We start from the raw sequence: 19,994 nt of genomic DNA on the forward strand, positions 1-19,994 counted from the left end.
AGTTTGCCACTAAGGATGAGTGTGGTAGGAGTGAGAAGCACCTTTGTCTGGAATTTCTTCTTCCTGTCTGGCAGTAGGTAAATCTTCACGTACGGGTCAGAGAAGCCATTGGCATCCTTCGCTGGCAGGTCCAAAGCTTTCAGTATCTTCACCACCAACTGCTCCGTACTGCGAGAAACATACACAGAAAACTCCATTAAACTCGTATATAAAAAGCCAAGACGCCCAAATTTGCACGAACACGTATGAGCCCTAGACAGGGTCAGCCTCCCCACACACCCAAACACCTCAGCAGAACTCATATACGCGTATAATAGTGTGGGAGGTTCAGTGTCTCTGGTGTAAAGAGTATCCAGAATAGCTTGTGTGGTGTGCGTGTCTGTGTGTGTGTTTGTGTCTTATCCCTGCAGCTGTATCTTGGTTGCACTATCAGCGATGTAAGCACAGCAAGCACAGATGTTCAGCCAGCGCGCCTGTCCAGTGCTGAGCTCATTAATTAACCTTAACACAGTACCCTTTAATCTGTAGTCACTTGGGTCATGGAGATGTTGGTGCATAAGAGCCGAGCAGAAAAAGATGAATAATTTATTAGCCAATAACAAGAAAATGAATGTATTTCACAGGAGTACGGATTAATCATTGTAACAAGTGCATGTTTAACATTTGCTCGGAAAATGCGAGAAACTGCAGCTTTTCTACATCACGTGTGATAATACGTGACCCAAGAGACAGATTCAAAATCTTTACAAAAAAACCCCCTAAAATACGAAAACATGCAAGCACCCAGCTGTCAGAGTTATCAATGTAAACACATTTATTTGACTGATTGCATATTTCTTGTACATTTAATCAATACTACAGTGATTGCCTAAGGCAGTGGTTCCCAAATAGGGAGCAGGAGCTCCAGGAGAGATGCTGGGGTGAATTTAAAGAAGTTGTCAGATGACTCCTGTACTCCTGTAAAAATGAAATCATCCCAAAGAAACACCTTTTTTCAGTTGGCAGCATTCATGCAGATGTTATATTTGTTAACACAACGCTACTCCCAGTAATAAGGAAAAAAGAGAAAATCACGTTACACACAAACAAAATTAGTAAGAATTAAGTTATTAACATATAAATCAGGTTGAAAGCTACAACTTACCAGCAATACTAGCAATTTTTTTCTATGGTGAAAACCTTCACCTTTTAGTGACTGTGAAATTATTGAATTAAAAATTATTTGCAACCCCACTGATCGCAGGTTTTTCTGTGGGTTTGGAAACCAAATCAAAAGAAATCCTTGGTGTAAAGCGATTATCAGAAACACACATTGTGGTTTTATAATCCTTATTTAATCCAGCAGTAAACAAAAGTGTACCTCGGAAACGGACATTTTAAATAGAAACCTGCATGTGTCCATCACCTCCAAGGTGACTGGTGGGTCTTTTCATGCAACTAAACATCACAATTAATAGTTTTGCTGTTACAGGATTGTTTAATCAAACAACTGTAAAACAGGCCCGTAATATTAATTATAACTCTTATATAAATATATAAAATAAATAAAAACAGCCTGCAGCTAACAATTACTTTCACTAACAATTTATCTGCTGATTATTTTACCATTATGCGCCACAGAATCTTTAAAAATGAGTCAAACAATTAAATTGTTGTTGTAAGTTCTGATTATTTTTCTTCTAGTAAACGAGTCAAAGTATTAGCTCCTAGAAACCTCAACATTTTGATTTCTTATGTGGATTTATGGTTTTTCTACCTTGTATTGTACATGTATGTTACATCGGTTTTTCTCCAAACAGAAAAATAATGCTATCAGCAGCTTTGATCTAAAAATAGCACTTTTGACACACTCCCTTATAAATGCACAAGTAAGCACTATAACTGGAGTGTGAGCATTTTTGTTTTTTGTCATGGAAACAAACATGCGTGCAACATGCCCACAAACACACACACAAACACAAGCAGGCTGATGCGCATGCCCTAACATCTAAACGCTCCATCACACCGTCATGGCTGCATCTCCCAAGTCGTTTGTTATGTATTTAATTAGCAGATGAAGATGAAGATGGCTCGGAGGCTTTTAATCAGACCTCGTTAGACTGTGTCTCTACGAGTTAACCAGTGTGTCAGCACTTCATTAGCTGCTTAAGGAGAACAGCGTGAACTTTGGGGCTGAGGAAGGATCAGCAGGGCGAACGCTGGCAGTGACCCTGGCAGTTATGTCTTCTCTGTCCAAATGCAGCATTTAGTACAGCCGTGGCCAATCCAGACACATGTTTACCTCCGTATCACATCCAATTAAAGCAATCAGATAAACATGCCTACCAGTCGGCAATCACACCGAATAAGGGAGAAGATGTGCGGCGCCAACTGCTGCAGGAAATTACATTTCCAGGCAGGTAAATATTTCAACATGAAAGCCCTGAGTCATTTAAAAATGCATCAAATAATCATTTAATCCAGTATGATTTGTGGATATGTTGGCAGCAAAGATTCTGCAGTCACCTCAATGCATCAGTGCGCTTTAATGACAGGAAGCTTGTGAACAAAAAAACCCAAACAAATCTACCTCTCTCTTATTATCATGAATTTTCCATTACCTGTTAATTGATAGTTTAACATGGCTGCGGGTTTTCCTGCACTCATATGTCTTACTACAGAGCAAGACATGAGCTCGAACCAAACGCCAGGTTTTTACACAATCCCCGAGGCAACCTGCAGAGAATATACCTATTACTGCTTGAACAGGGAGTGAAATTCACAGCCTTATTCCTGGCAGACAATGCCCGAAAGCTAGCTGTTATTCCCACAGTGGAAATGTGTCAGCTTTTAATGGGATTGTCAATAGAAATGCCTTTCCCACAGGATCTGAGGAAGACTGACATTGTTGTTCTGAATGTTACACTCCAAACAGCGGGGTTTCGCACATTAACATACCAATCTTATCACTGCCGCAACACTAACACACCAACACCTCGCGTGTGCATCTACACACCTACCCACACTTGTTTTTGCTACATCTCAGACCTTTCCCCCTCACTTACATCTGCTCACTGGCCTTAATGAAACAACGTGATGCATTACAAGCGACTAGAGAAAGGCATAAGTTAACATGTGACTTTATAAATGGGGGGAGGAAAAAAAGGGCACACGAACCGTTTTCGTCACTGCCCTCCGTCTCCTACCAGCTCCCATGCTAATTCTTCGTATCTGTAACTTCAGCTATAACACAGCCTGGTGTTATTATGTGTTGACAGGGTTGCTGTTTAAAGTGGCTCTCCATATATAATTCATGACCGAAACGGCCTCTCGCTCCCTTTCTTTTCTGACCATCAGCACTTTTGCCCATCGCAGTGCTTCTACATGTCAAAGCAGGCAGAAATGGGGGCTGCCAGCTGAGCAGCCGACTCACTCCTTCCCACAACCCACCAGCACCTCGACTTACATTCACATTCATGTACACACCCAGCCCGCACAGCATGGCAGCCAACAGTTACATACTTAGACCCAGCAGACCCGTGCTCTCCAGCAGAGAGCATTCAACTGAGCGTCGTCAAAGGAGTAAAAAAGGAAAGTAAGTACAGCAGCCTGTGCCACACAGTATCTAAAGACACAGATGCCACTTTCTCATTTTAAAAACCTTAATATTTCAGTTTATTATCATAAACAAATGAGAGCACAGCTGAGAAAACAACTCTCACATCTCCTGCTGGTGATAAGTTAGCTCAGAACGTGCTCGCTGTCTCAAACTCAATTTCTCTACTTCAGTTGGAGGATTTCTTTTTGTGTCTACTGAAGTGGATAAACACGCTGGAAGATATTTTCCCAAGAAGCATCCTCTTTGTTCTGTGCCATAAAGACATTCAGCAAATCAGTGCCTGTTTGCGGCACCTGACTTAGTATTTGAACGACTTTACAACCTAGCGTGATCAAAGTGGCTGAAAAACAGATGCATCAGCATTCAACGGAGACGTGCTGGTAGTTCGAACCAGTTTTGGTTTCATCATGCAAAGCTGAGAAGTTGTTCTTAGAGATAAAATTCTACAAATATATATCCCTGCTATCACAAGAATCTACAGGGTGCTGGATTTATTTATCTACTCGTCTTTTAACCAGGCTAGCAGTCTTTTTTTATGCATGGCACCAGTGGTCTATCCGCCCAGGCCAGCCAGCAACTTCCAGAGCCAAAAAATGAAAACAACGTGTAAGTGCTAAAAATTATAGTACCTGCAGCAGCCACTCGAGGCGAGTCATTCCCCATAGATACCCATGTTAAAATACCCACCTTTACAATACTAAAAAGCATGTTTATAGCCTGCTAAAAAAAGGGTTTGGGGCTCTGGAGCTTATTTGTTCTGTCATAAAAACTGCAGGGTGTTATTTTTTTCTAACCCAGCCAACTTAATTAGGATGTCTGCTAGGCTTCACCTCCACTAAACGAACTGCTGAACCTTATTTGTGCTGTTGACCCTTATTAGAGCATTAAATTAATAATTTGGCTAACTTTGACTGTAGTTGTACTAACAGCCTGTGGTTCTGTTGGGTTTACACCCATACACTCGCGGTCACCAACCTGGCAGTCGAAAAACTCACAAAACAGATCTTAGTGCTTACATCCATCTTTAATTTACAGGCTATAGTCCTGACTAAAATATCCCAACTACTGTAAGATAGATTGCCAATCTTAGTACAAATTAACATATGTGCATATTAACACTAAACACAAATGCAAATGTATAAATGAAAATGTAAAAATGCGTACATATTAGTGTGATAATTCTCAAAACTAAAGACGCTGTTACATTCTGTGGTGGTTCGTGTTGAAAGTCTTATGACAGATGATTTTATGATGGGAAAGTCTCCATGCTACTGACTGTGTAAGTGTGTATTTACTGATTCGTTGAAAGCACTGTATGCCCACTCAATAACAGCCTCATAAAAATATTAGTGCAACCCAGCTGTGTGGTGATGTAACAGCTGCACCATTCACCGTTAAACTATGTATGGTAAATGGTTTATTAATGTTCAAATTCTCCACTTTTTACATTAGAAGACATTGGCAGGGTGAGAGTAGGTTGCTTTTGGTGCAAACTTGCTGACTTACTTGAAGGCATAGCGCAGGAGGAAGCTGATCTTGCCGCAGGTGTCGCCCTGTTTGCCTTCGCCCTGGTCGCCTTTGGGTCTGTAGAGCTCCGGTTTAATCTGCCCAATGCTGGTTACCTGTTCCTTCTCCTCTCCATGGAAATCGGGACTGGAGAGCTGGTGAGTCATGGGCTTGGGCCTAAACAGAGATAAAAGGGCTCAGAGGGTGCATATTAAGGGAAGCGCACCAAATGCACACGTGTAGTCACTAAAAAAGTGTGATTTTGCAACATTATCAGAGATACAGAGACGGGCAAACATTTTAAATTGGAGTTTACACACAGTTTGATTTCCCACACCTTTTTGTTTACAGTGCAGTTGCAATGCTTGCAAATATATGAAGGGAAAAAAGCAAATAGCAAAGTAGCTTCGTGGTGATAATAATTCTGTAAAAAAAAACACACTTTTCAGAAAATGTGCACTTTAGTGTTTATAGAGTTAACATTTGTGCCCTTGCTTTGAAAAAATCCACGTGTCCACAAAGTGAGATATCATAAAAAAAACATTCAAAACAAGCAGTGCAGACGCTTCGCTTTACAGACCTCAAAAGTGTTCATTAAAAGAGAGCAAGATTAAAACCGCTGTAACCTGAGTAATGCGATTTTTACGACTGTGTTTTCAAAAACACATTTTATAAAGGTAGAGTCCTCCTCTTATTGATGTACTGATGTGTTTGTTAAATGGATGTACGGTAATGATCACCAGCTCGGGGGTTAAAGTTCACTCCTGTTTTTATTTCCCACTTTGTCTCTGAATTTGGCGACAAAAACGTCAGCGCTAACGGACTTAAATGAAAAACAAACACACACACTCGATACTGACCGAGGGGTGACCTGCTGTTGGGAGTGAGCGTTCGGCAGGTCTTTATGGGCTCCACCCTCTGAGTTGGGAACGTCTGGAGATGTCTGACTCAGCTTCAGAGTTCCTACAAGAGTATAAAATCTTTGGTGACTCACATGCTTGTTTTGTTTTGTTACAGTGCCACTAAAGACCTGCATTTTTGTCAACAACATTGATCTCATTGATTGTTGTACTTTGATTTAGCAGGCAGTGATTTACCAGCTGAGGGGAGTGAAGGAATGAGCAGACATATTTACAATAGCAGAACATGAGCCAGCATTAAAGGCATACAGAGACGTGAAACAAGGCTACATCAAACTGCAATAAAGGCAGCCAGCAAACATTTGATATTGAATAATGATAAACAGCGTGCACCAGCGTTGACAGCCAGCATAAATAAAACTCCAGGATGAAAACTCAGAGCTGTTTTTATAAACTCAGGTCCAAAATATCTCTGACAACAGTTTCTATTTTAGCTTCTTTTTCTAATTGCTGCCTGTTTTTGTATAATGTTGTGCTCAGCTGACAGGCCAGTTCAAAACACTCCATCATCACATGCTGTTTGGACAGCATGGCTTAAAGTCAGGTGCATGTTTTAAGGCTGTCTTTTATTCCTGCAATTGAGTCAAAACAGCACAAAACAGCAAAAAACAGCGAGAATGCATAAAAATGGCAAATGGCCTGTATTTGTATAGCGCTTTACTAGTCCCTAAGGACCCCAAAGCACTTTACACATCCAGTCATCCACCTATTCACACACTGGTGATGGCAAGCTATATTGTAGCCACAGCCACCCTGGGGCGCAGTGACTGCCGGACACTGGCGCCACCGGGCCCTCTGAAGTGTCTTGCCCAAGGACACAATGACCGAGACTGTCTAAGCCGGGGCTCGGACCAGCAACCTTCCAATTACAAGGCAAACTCCCAACTCTTGAGCCCAGCTTTAAGTCAGAGGTAAATGCATAGGAATAATGGTGTCACATTACCATCTACTAACTGTGATATGTGATACTGACGTTGAAATATCATTATGGATTTCTATAGTTATGTAACTCTCTTGGCACCGCAATTGGATTTTGAATTTAATTAATCTGCTAAAAAAGACTCAATAAGCAAAGCTACGGTTTAATTTGATAATTTGATTATTATCATTAGAATTGTTATCATTTTATGAATATTTATATGTTATTCTATTATGTAACATTACTTCTCTCATCTTCATATAGTGCAATATTATCATTATAGTAATAAAGGCAATAATAATAAAGGCAAAATCCAATGAGAGTCTTCAATATATTTAATATTAATATTAATAATTTTAATTCGATTGCTTGTTTGTTCAGGGCATATCTGTTTTCACTTGGGTTTCAGTACGCTTAATTTATTTTCTACAGCAGGTGTGTTAAACTAAGAGCCTGGGGGGCAGAACCGGCCGCTCGAATGACTTTGCAAAGTGTGAAAATTGCAGAGGAGGTCATAGATTTGGAAATTTTCCCTGTATTTTGCAAAAGGAAGCATTGTGCTGCAGCTCGTTAAGAATTGATCATGTGCTTCTTTAATTTAGCAGTGTTTCTTTATAATGACAGTATACTGACTGAATGTGGGAAAAACTCATATATATTGCTGAAATTGCCCTCATTTTTCTTGAGACATCTCAGGATGTTCGTAATCTATTATCTAAATGGACGGCTGATTAAATCTGAGTGTTTTCAGAACGTACTTGCACAGCTATACACCAAAAGAAAGGGAACTTTTGGACAGAGTATTTTTTACAGGTTATTAGGCAGCGGTTTTACCAGTTCATCCCCCTTGAGATGGAATTGGGCTGTGTGTGGCTCATAAGCTAAAATGAAATTGACACTGTGGTCTGCATGCAGGTGTTTTCTGCAAGCATGCTCTGATAAAACTAGCTGCTAAGGACAGTTAAGCAGCCAAGGAGCTACTAGTAGAGTTCCTTCAGCATTCAAGAAGAACAAAACAGAGCTAAATGGAAAGATATATTTATCAGGTGGCGGGAATCAGAGGTCTTTAGGTTGTAAATCAGCCACTCACCTGCATCATATGTTCCAAAAATTATTTAAAAAAATAATAAAATAACAAATTTGCACATTATATTTTTTGTCATTTAGATCCTAAAAGATGTGTGTACCACTTGTTTTAAATTTTACTACTAAATAAATGTCTGTAATAAAAGACCACGCCAGTACGATGAAAAAGTAATATTCCTTGAGTGTAGCACCACTGAAGCCCATTTATATACACGCAGTAATGGTCAACATTCATCATAGTGCTACAGTTCAGACAAATTATTTTACAGCATGTAGGTAAACATATTAAATTCACTACCCTGTGAGTATATTAAAATGAGAGGGTATTGACGGAGACATTGCATCGCTCTTTCAGCCTGGCTGAAATGAATGTTTGCGTGTCTTTGCTCTCTCACCAGCATTGTTGGGGTAGGTGTCCATGTCCAGGTAGGAGTGCTCCTGGGTCTCATTTGGCCCTCCAACCACGCCTCCGACCTCACCCCTCTCCAGCCCCACTAGGTCAGAGAAATGGGGGTGGTGCTGGCCCTGCTGGCCAAGGGTGGGATAGAGCGAGGACGAGGAGTGGCCCTCTTTCCTCTGCAGCAGCGGGGGTAAGAGTGACGAGCCCCCGGCAGCTGCAAGGTTTCCGACACCGGCGGTTCCAGGAAGCAACCCCGATGTCAGGCTCAGACCTCCGCCCTCCTTGTCCCGCCATGGTAGCCAGCAGAGCTTCCAGGAGACGAAAAGGGAGACGGAGAGGAGGACGATGCCGCAGAATGTCACAATGACCGACAGCAGACTGACAGAGATCTCTGCAGAGGACCACAGGAAGAAGGTAAAGAGACGAGTTAACACTTACAAGTCTCTAGCCAAGATAACACTTCTGAGAGTGCACTTTTTTGTAACCTCTATTTAACCAACAAGTTAAACTCTTGAGATTTTTACACGATTTTCCTGCACTGAGCCTGGCAGGGTTAGCCCTGAATGTTTGTGTTTTTTTTTTAAATCTGAGCTCCGAGAAAAAAAATCTTTGCAAGCACAGCCCACTCCCACACTGCAACACAACAATGCTAACAATGCTAAAGAAAGCGCTGCCAAGGGCCATAGCTTGGATATTAAAGATGGACATCTGAACCGTGAAGCCAGCTTGGAAGTACCTTAAACCTGCAAAAGGCCAACAGGGGGCAAATCCTCTGCTTGGAGAAAAACTATGTGGAAAAAGTCCTTATTATGAAAAGCTCCCTCATTCTGTCCTTTTTTCAGGAGTTTATGGCCTCATTTGCAAACTTCAAGTCTATTTGTATACACCATGACCTTTATTTGGTACAGTATGGTCCCCATTGGAATAACAAAAACAGCAAAGTAGGGTATGCTGTGATCTCTGTTGGACCTATGTGCAAGCTGCAAACTTCAGTCATACTAATAATGTAACAGTCAAGGTAGAGACAAGCAGCGCATGTGTTTAATAACAAGTTTTTATATTTTAATGAGTTAGGAGGACGGACACTTGTCTGTTTGCTCTATTGATTTGGGGTTAGGTAAGCTTAGTCTGCAGTGCTTTAATTGCTCCTGAAGTCAAAAGCTAAATAAACCCATAAAAGGCTAAAAAATGTTACCTGGTTTCATGTTTCGCCAGGATTTCCCCATAACATTGCAAGTTTCTTAGTAAAATGCAGCATCCGCTTATCATGTCCAGTTTACCAAAAACAAGACTGCGATGGTCAAAATGCTCAGACCAAGGATGTACAACTGAACATCACAGTGGTTGCGCACATTTTTGTATACAGTCTATGTTTAGCAGTGGTTTGAGCATGCTTACGAGATCAATTCTAACATGATTGTGTGTACCAAATGTAATCCAATAGCTGCTGAGGCATTTTTTTAAAAAGCGTCTTCATCAGCATGCATCTGGTATTTTACACGTTAACATGTTACGCATACATATGTCTGAGAAATCAACAATAAACCACTGCATGATGAACAATCCACACGCGCACACACGCACGCACATCGCTCCCAACATCACCACATTATCTACAAATCACGCATCACGGAGCGGCAGAGGCAGGAAAGGGAACCTGCTGTAGGCGTAAATAGCAATATGCAGCCATCCCCTCAAGCTCACATCCCAAATTTGAATCCTGAGCTTAAAATGAGGGCAAACGCTGGCAGAGTGGATGTTCTTAGAGAAGGAGAGGAGGCGGTGGGGTGGTTGGGTGGGGGTAGCAATTAAAAAAACACCAACACCGACAGTGATGTCTCTATGCAGTGTCATCCTGCATTTCCTCACGGTTATGAGCTTTTTAATGTGTGATGGCTCGAGGATTGTAACTGTGGAGTGAGGGTGGGGTTGAGGGTTTTCTGCGTGTGGATATGTGAGGGTGAGGATGTGGGTGTTTGGGATGGTGAAGGGTGGAGTATGACTCATCCGTATGTAGAAAGTGAGCAGAATAAAATAAAAAATACAAAAAAAGAGCCATTTCAGCACCAGACAGCTGGACAGTTCCAGCAGCAGCAGCCGCTGACAGAGCTCTTGGGCCGGGAAACTTTATAACTTCTGCTGAGGAGTGGGCACATGTGCGCATGCTGGACACTCTGACTTGTAAATTCATTATAAATTAATACATTTGTAAATACCTTATAAATATTATATGAATATTAATTAATAAATAGACCGAATATACAATGAGTATTTATTCTTATCCCGGACCATTTGAAGTCTTTTTATAAATAGCATCTTTTGGTCTGACGACTTTCATGACAAACGGACCAATCAGAATCAAAATGAACTACAGGCCCAGAGCCCTGAACATGAATATTCAATCACTGTAAGCAGACCAAGTAAGACACAGCGTTCAGATTTCCCAGACTGTGTACTCCTCTGCACCTTGCGGCATATAAGTAAATTTTTTTTTACCTTTTGCCCTCTTGAGCTGCATCCAGAACACGAGGTCACCAATTAAGAGTTTTTTCTGTCCGCAGGCGGGCCAGGCACGACCTTTGCATACTATAACTTTGTCTCACCCACAGAAGGAAATGTTTTCCAAACCTCCACAAGTCTCACACAAAGGCCTTAACCTCCCTTTCGTCTTAATTTACTTTGTTTCAGAGTGCCTTTATGGGCATGACAAAGACATAAGCACTTTTAAATCAAACAAAGAAGAATTACATTTTATCTGTAACCGGCTGACAACAAGACTGAGAGCAAATGAATGAAAACAAGACAACAGAAGCCAATCCTTCAGCCCAGGGCTACATCTTCTGGAACTTGGTTCGCCTACTGTCTCCATCCGCCCTCCCTCACGTTCTCTTTCACTCTCTCGTATGTAATCCCCTCAAACACCCCTCTTTCCTCGCTGTCATTTTTTTCCCCATGCTGTCTGCCTCTGCGTGCTCTCTCTCACTCTCTTTGTTCGTCACCCCAACCTTCTATCTGTCTCCCCCCTGCTTTGCCTCAGCTTCTCTTTGGTGAATTATTCATCAGCCTGTATGTCATTAATCAGCACTTGTTCAAAAGATATGATTGGGGGGCCGTGGAGGTGGAGGATAGGCGAAGGGACATAGATCGGTGGTGGAGAACACGATGAGGTGGGAATTGAGGAGCGACGAATGGGGGGGAAGGAAAAAAGCAAAAGCAAAGCACGAGAGAACATGATAACTGAGATCAGGAGACAGGAAGGAAGAAATGTTGGAAGGGGGGGGGGGGTAAAGGAATGAGGCAAAAGAGAAATAAAGACAGCCGTGATGAGGGGTGGGAAAAAAATGTAGGGCTGCTACAAACATAGAAAGGCTTAAAAACAGATTGGTGCGCATGTTGCAACAGACATATACGATGACTGGGTCAATTCTTCCTTTTTGTTTCTAGAGAGAAGAGGGGGTGGGGGGTTGATAAAGCTGATACAATTACCACACCATGTGTGAAAGGCTCGAAACCACACAGGAAATGATACAAAGAGAGTGTGAGAGAGAGAGAGCAAGGGAAAAGGAGAGATTGGGGAAAACAAGCTGACAGTGATTTAGAGCGAAACCCAAAGAGGGGAGGAGTTTGAGGATGAGAAAGGTTAATGTATTGATCTGGAGAGGGGAAAAAAACAAAGCGAGGAGCTAGAGGAGTAGGTTGTGTGCAGTTGGCAGATCAGGGTGCGCTGATAAGACGTGGCTGTGATCAAATGTGTGCAGGGACTGTCGGGGGCCAAGCCACTCGCCTCCATTTGTCTCTCTTTAGGGCAGTCGCTGTAACTTCCTGAGCGCTGATCCTGCCAAAGATCCATCGCTAATCCACAAAGCATAAAAAGCGAGTCAGCAGGCGGGTAGGTGTGTGGGTAGAAGGCCTCTGTAGTACGCCGTGAAGAGGGACTGAGACTTCCTGTCAGTCAGCGACTGATGCAAGCCCACTGGGAGTCGTACATTGCTCCACATCAAACACATCTCCGCTGCTTACAAGTCATTCACTGACAGCTTTCAGCGGTCGCGATCCTCCGAGGGACCGCGGACTTCCATCAGCAAACACCGAAAAATCACAGCTGGTAAGCGGTGGGGGCCAGCGCCTAAAACCATGGCATGACATTTCTTCTCAGAGCCATCCAAATCTCCGGAGGCAACACACAGGCAATCCAGGCTAATCTACACTGAGCCACAGATCCATGCTAATCTGCATAACAGCACAGTGCACTTCCAAATGGCTCACTAAGAACCTACACACAATAATCTCATCCACAGTGCAGCAGGGTGTACCTATTCACTCTGGCAAAGGATGTGATGATATAAATATATATATTCTTATAATCCAGCTCTGAGATAACAATCACAGAATTCTACCGAGACTCTTTTGGGGATCATAAAAGAAATGGGATGGACTTGTACCTTAGCCACTTCAGTCGAGAACGTGAATATTTCATGGTCTGTTGTTGTGAGTGCACAGTACCTCTAACCATCCTTAAATGTGAGCACTCTTCTTAACATTTTGCCTCATCATACCTTAAAGTCACTGTGACAAGTCAGTACTAAAAAAGAATCTTTTGCTCTTACCTCTTTCGGGACAAAACCTACAAAAAAGAGTTCCAGTTTTAGAAGAAGGCCTTTGGTGTAAAACTTCATTTGGTCCATAATGGAATACTTAAACCTTCAATCATGTCTATATTAAAAAGAGCAGTTCCTTAAAGCAATACCCCAAATCTTTTTATAGTATCACCATTCCCTTCGCTGTAGGCTTGAAAGGTGTCTGCTAAGTTCACATTTTCCTCCCTTCAGAGAGAGTCCAGCCACTGTGGTCCTTGTGAAAAGATTAAATTGAAAATCAAAGCTGACTTTAGTTTGTTTTCATGGCGGGTGAGAAAAAAAGCATCAAAACATACAGATCAGCCATGGCAAGTCTCTGGATATTTAGGCATATTTTGCTAAGATTGTGAGTTTTTGAAATCTACTGAGCATATGGACGCGCAGCATAAGGGTTATTTATTCTGCTGCAGATGTTTGGAAAGTTTTGCTACTTTGTCCACGGTGAAAGCTCATTTTCTTCGCAGTACATTTAAACTGATTCAAATCAGGCTGTTCCTGCTCTGCGTGAAGGAGTAAATTACAAACTGCAGGGTTTGATGAGTCTTTGATACTTCAAGGGTATTTCTTGAATAAGGTGTTGCTTTAATGCTGAGCACAGGCTACCTAATTTCTGGTCGCTATGTCAGATCGGGCCATTATAGAGTAATAAAATCTTCCTCTTTTCTGACTGAAGGACAAGACAGAGCATAGGTGGCTCCCTGATCAATCATTCTGTCATTCACAGTGTGTTTGACGTCATCAGGAAGGAGGCACTAGCTCGCGATTTCACAGCCCCCCTAAGCTACAAAAGCAACATCACTCCTCTTTTGCTCTGTAATGTTTACAGTTGCTGGCAGATCTCTCTTTGTGAAATTCGAGAACCTTTGAGGACTCAAAGACATACTAACATGCTAACATCCCTAACCCTAACACAGGGTTCCCAGATTCAACTTTGGTTTTCAATCAACTGTAGTGCAACAATAAACAATTTCATTTCCAAAGTCAGCTCCTAACCAACGCCTTCCAGATTTGGCTGTAATCATGCTGGTATTGTGTAGACTGAACTTGGCATAAAGCAGGAAGCAGTAGGCTTAACTGGCAATTTTTGTAAAACACAAAATTTAAAAAAAAAAAAGGGGAGAATCTTGAAAAATCAATAAATTGCAGAGAAAGAAAGTTCCTGACTGCTGACTGAGATCTCTGTGCTTATATCGGTCAAGCTTGCAGAATTGAGGGAACCAAGACCATAAAAGCCTCCGTTTACTATTAGAGCAGTTCACACTGATCAGAAAAGCAGAAAAGCTCTATATAAATATCAGCTTATTTACTGTTGCAAAAAAAAGAGGGAAAAAAGACTGCATACACAACATGACAACCACTTTGTTACCAAGTGACACCTTATATCTTCTGCATGATCAGGCTCATTTCATGTAGTCTGTTCCCAGAATAAGGCAGATTTCACTGAGGTTTTATAGAAATAATTATAAGTTTAAAACAAAAGAAAAATAGCATTAAAACACCAATGAACTGCCAAACTTGATTCATAAGCATAGATTGTATTTAAACGCCGCTGTGGTGTTATCCACTGGTTAGAGGAGTCAAATTCGTGTTAAGGGTTTCCAGTATTGCTCCTGTGTTGCTTTGACAAATAAGGGGTGGATCTGAGTACACAACACACAGCACTGACTGCTCTGGATACTCTGGTTAATCCTTCTCTTATAATTTTAGTAAGTGGAACTTGTGGTTGAGCACATAAGGTTATCCAAAAAGTGTTTATTGAGGTCACTGATGAAGGGAACTGAGGGCCTTTTTTCTCTCTCTTTTTTCCAGAGCATGTAGGTTTAAGTCATTTCCACGTTGACTTCACTTTGCAAACACGCACGTTACATCCATCTTTTATTGAATCACTGTTTGTAAGAAGCACCAGGTGTGTGTGTTACCTGTATCTATCGGCCTGTTGCCCCTCCTCAGGAAGATGAACTCCTGGCAGCGTTCGTTCTGGCTGTAACCCCTCGTGTTGAAGCACAGCTCCTCCACCAACACCAGCGCCTTCTTACACAGGTCTTCATCCCAGTCCCCTGACATCCTCCAATCCGCATCGCACTCTCACCAGCAGTCAGCCAATGACAGCGCAGCCCTCGCCGCCCTCACCTATCGGACGGCGCTTGGGTAAGCACAGTTTTGGGCTGTCCACCTTTTACAAGGTGCGAGCTGAGAGCGATTAGGCAGAGGAAGTTGAGGGGACAGCTGTGATAAAGCAAGAACACGAGGGGCTCTGCAGGCTGGATCGCAGAGGCCAGACTGATGTGCCCATGAATGAGTGAGCAGCACCCGCCCCTCTCACTTTCCCTGAAAGAGATAAAATGAGAGAAAGTGGAGACCTGAGATGTGAGGACATAAAAGGAGACAAATCAAGTTTCTGGCAGACTGGTCACCTTAGCCATTAAGTGTGAACATGAATGCCAGAACCATCAGCAACTCCCTGATAGATGGTTGGCTCTATAATATTGCTTTAGCATACACTATGAAGACTGATTAGAGAAAACTGAAGAAAGGGTGAGAAAATTTGATCTTGTTGAGGGCAAAACTAAAATTTCTGATGTGTGATTAAGTATTTAGTTGCTGGTCGTGCTGATGAGGACTGTTGATGATTTTTTTTCATCTGGTAGACAAAACTTGCACACAAAAACGTAACATTTACATGTGTGGACTTTCTTGAACGCTCCTACAGGCAGGACACATTGCTCAAATTTCATCCTCCCACCTCCTCTAAGCACATGGCAGCAGAAGGCTCTTGGGCAAATAAAGGCACCACAAGGTTAAATGACATGTTAAATGACATGTTAATGTATATGCAACTATATTAATGAATTAAACTCTTAAGTCAACCCTAAGTTTAACCTTGTGTTTCTATTACACCGGTTTCAAAAAAGTTGGGATGGCATGTAAAATGTAAATAAAAGCATTATGATGCAATTATTGTCAACGTCAAACCAAAAGGATGCTGCTGGAGGAACATTTAGCAACTAATTAGGTTAATTAGCAACAGATGAGAAACATGACTGGGCATAAAAAGAGCATCTAAGAGAGCTAGAGTGTCTCAAAAGTAAAGATGGACAGAAGCTCACCAGTTTGTAAAAAACCTGGATCTACAATTGTAGAACAACCTCAGAATGATATTTCTCAATGTAAGATTGTGAAGACTTTGACAATGCCATCACCTACAGTATACAATATCATCAAAAGATTCAGTGTGCAAAGGGATGCCCGTGACTTTCGGAGCCTCAAGTGGCACTGCATTCAAAACAGGTATGATCCTGTCGTGGAAATCCCTGTCTGCTAACACAAGTTACTGAGTGATTCACAACTGGAGGTTAAAGCTCCATCATGTACTGAAGATCACCCCCGTCTTCACTGGAAGCTTATTTGAGATGGACTGAGGAAACTGGAAAACTCTTCTGTGGTCAGACAAATCAAAATTTTCAATTCTTAGTGGAAAACACAGACATTGCGTCTTCCAGACAGAAGGGCAGAGGGACCATGTGGCTTGTTTTCGGTGCTCAATTCAAAAACCTGCATCTCTGATGTATGATGGTGCATTAATGCCTATGGAACTGGCAGCCTGCACATCTGAAAAGACACAGTGTTATCAATGTTAACAAGGGAGTTCTTCATCCCCACTGTCGTCAAGTGTGTGCTCTTTCACGTTTTAACATAAAACACCTTGAGATGACTATAGCAAAATTAAAACTAATCAATTTACAGTAAGTTTAAGCCTCAACGCACCTTGACGTGACTGTTGTTGTGATCTGGTGCAATATAAATAAAATAAAAACTGATTAAGATTAGACAGTGGATGGATGGCTGTGCATTTACACACCACTTGGTGAAATGAAGAAATTAAATTATGAGCAACAATATACAGCTAAAACTGTGTATTTTATAGAGAACTAAATAGAGCGAGTTTTATTTCCTATCCCTTAAACAGGAGCCTTTGAATAATGCCAGATCCTTCACTCAATATGGTGCGCCCTTAATTTCACAGGGCCTTGCTGTCAATTATCTCCTGGGGAAACCGTGATTAGTTTGTTGTCGAAAACTGACCAGTGGGTCAGTCATTTTGGAAACGTATGTCATGTTTCAAACTAAAACACTTTTTACTGTAATTACAGAGTAATTTAGATAATTGTGAGCTCTCTTCCAGTGAGTCTCTAAAAGATAAATATACTGAAACCACAAACACTTTAAGAGAGTGCGCCTGGTTTCTGGCTTTTTTTTCTTTTCTTTCATAGATTAAAAATTGTGTACCAAAAGTCAAACTGAAAGAAAAATCTAAATTAAAGATATTACTTATGTGTTTTACCTTTATTGAACTCAGCTCTTCAGGTTGTGGGCCATGTTGCAAGCCCGTGTGGAGACACTACGTGTGAAATTTTCTTTGCAAACAGATTTGGCTGAGGAGCGTGGAGTTATGCCTGCAGTGCATGCATAACCTTTATCTTGTTATTTTCCTAATGTTTCCAAGATCAGAAATGGGAGCCTGTTGTGCTGAGCTCTTAGTCATCTAGCTCCAGCAGGAATTGGTGGAATGCATCGGGATCCTTGGCCTTGCCAGCACATCAGCGTGGACTGGATGTCACTGTCAGTCGTGGAGATCTTTTTCAACAGAACCTGGAAGAACATTAGGAATCAATCAATCAGTAAGGTGAATGAAGACAACAGGGGACTCAAAAATCCCACAAACATCAGATTGAGATATAATTAGATGCATTAAGTCTGACTCTCTTAAGTGTTTGCTCATGAGCCTTTCATTCAAAGGAAACAGGCCTTCTTTAGCATGCTGCCTTTAATTCCGATCTCATTCTGTCAAAATAAAAACAGGTCAGTGCCCAAACTCCAGTTTCTCACAGTGTCTGAGTCTCCAGGGACTCTGACCAAAGAACGTGTGCAAACTTGTGTCTGATATTACAGATTTGCTCCAAAAACCACCAGTATTGAACATGTCCTGGCCAAAAACCTTATCTTGTACAAGTGGTGTGGTCGGAAAATAAATCACTGGCAAAACAATGTTCGTGGTGAGAGGTCAGCTCACTTTTCCACTGAGCTGTTTTGTCCTTGCAAAGCAGCGGCCCTATTTCTCAAGCAAGGTACCTCGTCAGACAGGGGAAGGACTATTGATCATTTGATGTATGTTGTTCTGTGAAATGTCAGCGTCAGTCTTTGTGCACTGAGTGGCACCTCCCTAGCAAAGTGCTCCTTATGTGTCCATCTGTCTCCCAGCCTTCCATCAATCACTGCATTAGGCAAAGACATATTTCACTCCGAACAAGATCAGAAACAAGAAATGCTTCCAAACCCTTTCAAGTTTTCTGTCCCTCTGCTTGAAGACAGAAACACACTTCCCCTGTCTTGTTTGCTCTCAGTCACATAATGAAAGTCGGTCAGTCTATACACTAAAAAAAATTAATCTTAGGAAAAGAAGAGGAACAGGGTTAAATTAGTATCATGAACTATAACATTGTAACTGTATCTTGACTAAACCCCAATATCTTATTTTGTTAATTTTTTCCTCTTAAAGAAAACCGGTCATGGTTTTCTTCACTATTACTTGAGGCGCTCAGTTTCTGACACTTCTCTTCTTCTTCTTTTTTTAGGCGTCACCACAATGAATCATCTGCTTCCATCTCACCCTAATCCTGCCATTCTCCTTTGTCACATCAACCCTCTGCATTTCCTTCTTCATCACATCCACAAGCCTCTTCCTCTTTTTCGCCTGCCTGGCATCTCTCTATTCAGCATCCTTTGTCCACTATCTCTTCTGTGCACATGTCCAAACCATCTCAGCCTTCCCTCTCTAACTTTGTCTCCAAAGCGCTCGACATAATCTTTCCCTCTGACATAGTCATTTCTAATCCTGTCCTTTCTGGTCACTTCCAGTGAAATCTTAGCATGTTCAACTCTGCAACCTACATCTCTGCCTCCTGTCTTTTTGTCTCACTAACATCTTGTAAACCTTCCCTTTCACTCTTGCTGCTATACTTCTGTCACAAATCACCCCCCTGATACTCGTCTTCACCCACTGCACCCTGCCAGCGCTCTCTTCTTTGCCTCTTCTGTGTATAAACTAAATGAGAGTGGATATTTTCAATATGGCCATCGTAGGCACATGGCCTTTGCTATGGGGAGAGAAGCCCCCAAATCACCCACTTTTCAAATCTTCTGTTTGCGAGAGACAGCCACTCAGGAGTAAGATGGCTTATAAGAAAGTTGCCTTTATGGGGGAGGAGCTTGAGGAGTGAGTCATGCAAAGCTACTCTAGTACAGCCAAAATACAGTTGTGGAGTTAGAAATGAGCAAATAGGTGCCCTGTCGAAGTGATCAATTTATTTAAGCCCAGCTAATCTGTTCAAGTGCAGGCTTTTCAGGCCGCAAACACAATGCTGTTCAAGTTTCTCTGTTCAGTACAATCACAAAGCTGGAGGAGATGGAGATATTTTACCCCATCTGGAATCTTTCTTTCAACAGCAAAAAAGCATCATAGCTTTTTGAGAAGCTGTGTCGGGCAGTTTGTAGCAGGAAAAATGATGCACGTTAGTTACACTTTTATGCATTATAAAAGGAAATCATAGCACTCAAAGAATCCCAAGCAGAAATCTAAAGTAGAAATCAGTAAAGGAAAAGATGCTGCTGCCCCCTCAGAACCAGTCAACAGCTAAACTGGGGGAAAAAATGAACCAGCTGTGTCGTTGTTGTGACATATTTGCACTGTAGAGGTTCATGACTATCTCAGATTTGTGTTATCGGATTATCTAATCATTATATCAGTATGTGGTTAATTAGTAAATGTGTAGGAAAGTGTAATTTCCGGGGGTTTTTTTGCTACCTACATCCAAAATGTGAATTAGCATTAGAATTTATTTAGCGTACCCAAAGAATGAACACTGATGCT

At 41.7% G+C, this 19,994-nt stretch overlaps 1 protein-coding gene across 1 annotated transcript in view; it reads right to left on the reverse strand.

The window, feature by feature from the left end:
• Nucleotides 1-19,994, reverse strand: part of syt3 (synaptotagmin III) — a 39,830-nt gene that overhangs the window by 13,918 nt on the left and 5,918 nt on the right. The window contains exons 2-7 of the mRNA XM_026164155.1: nucleotides 17,409-17,716; nucleotides 14,986-15,394; nucleotides 8,425-8,820; nucleotides 5,965-6,067; nucleotides 5,105-5,281; nucleotides 42-168 (exon numbers count right to left, since the gene is read on the reverse strand). Coding sequence (XP_026019940.1) covers nucleotides 42-168; nucleotides 5,105-5,281; nucleotides 5,965-6,067; nucleotides 8,425-8,820; nucleotides 14,986-15,130 — 948 coding nt within the window. The 5' untranslated portion in view covers nucleotides 15,131-15,394; nucleotides 17,409-17,716. The remainder of the gene's footprint in view (nucleotides 1-41; nucleotides 169-5,104; nucleotides 5,282-5,964; nucleotides 6,068-8,424; nucleotides 8,821-14,985; nucleotides 15,395-17,408; nucleotides 17,717-19,994) is intronic.

Source organism: Astatotilapia calliptera, chromosome 4, assembly GCF_900246225.1.
Source record: "Astatotilapia calliptera chromosome 4, fAstCal1.2, whole genome shotgun sequence".
NCBI classification, from domain to species: Eukaryota; Metazoa; Chordata; class Actinopteri; order Cichliformes; family Cichlidae; genus Astatotilapia; species Astatotilapia calliptera.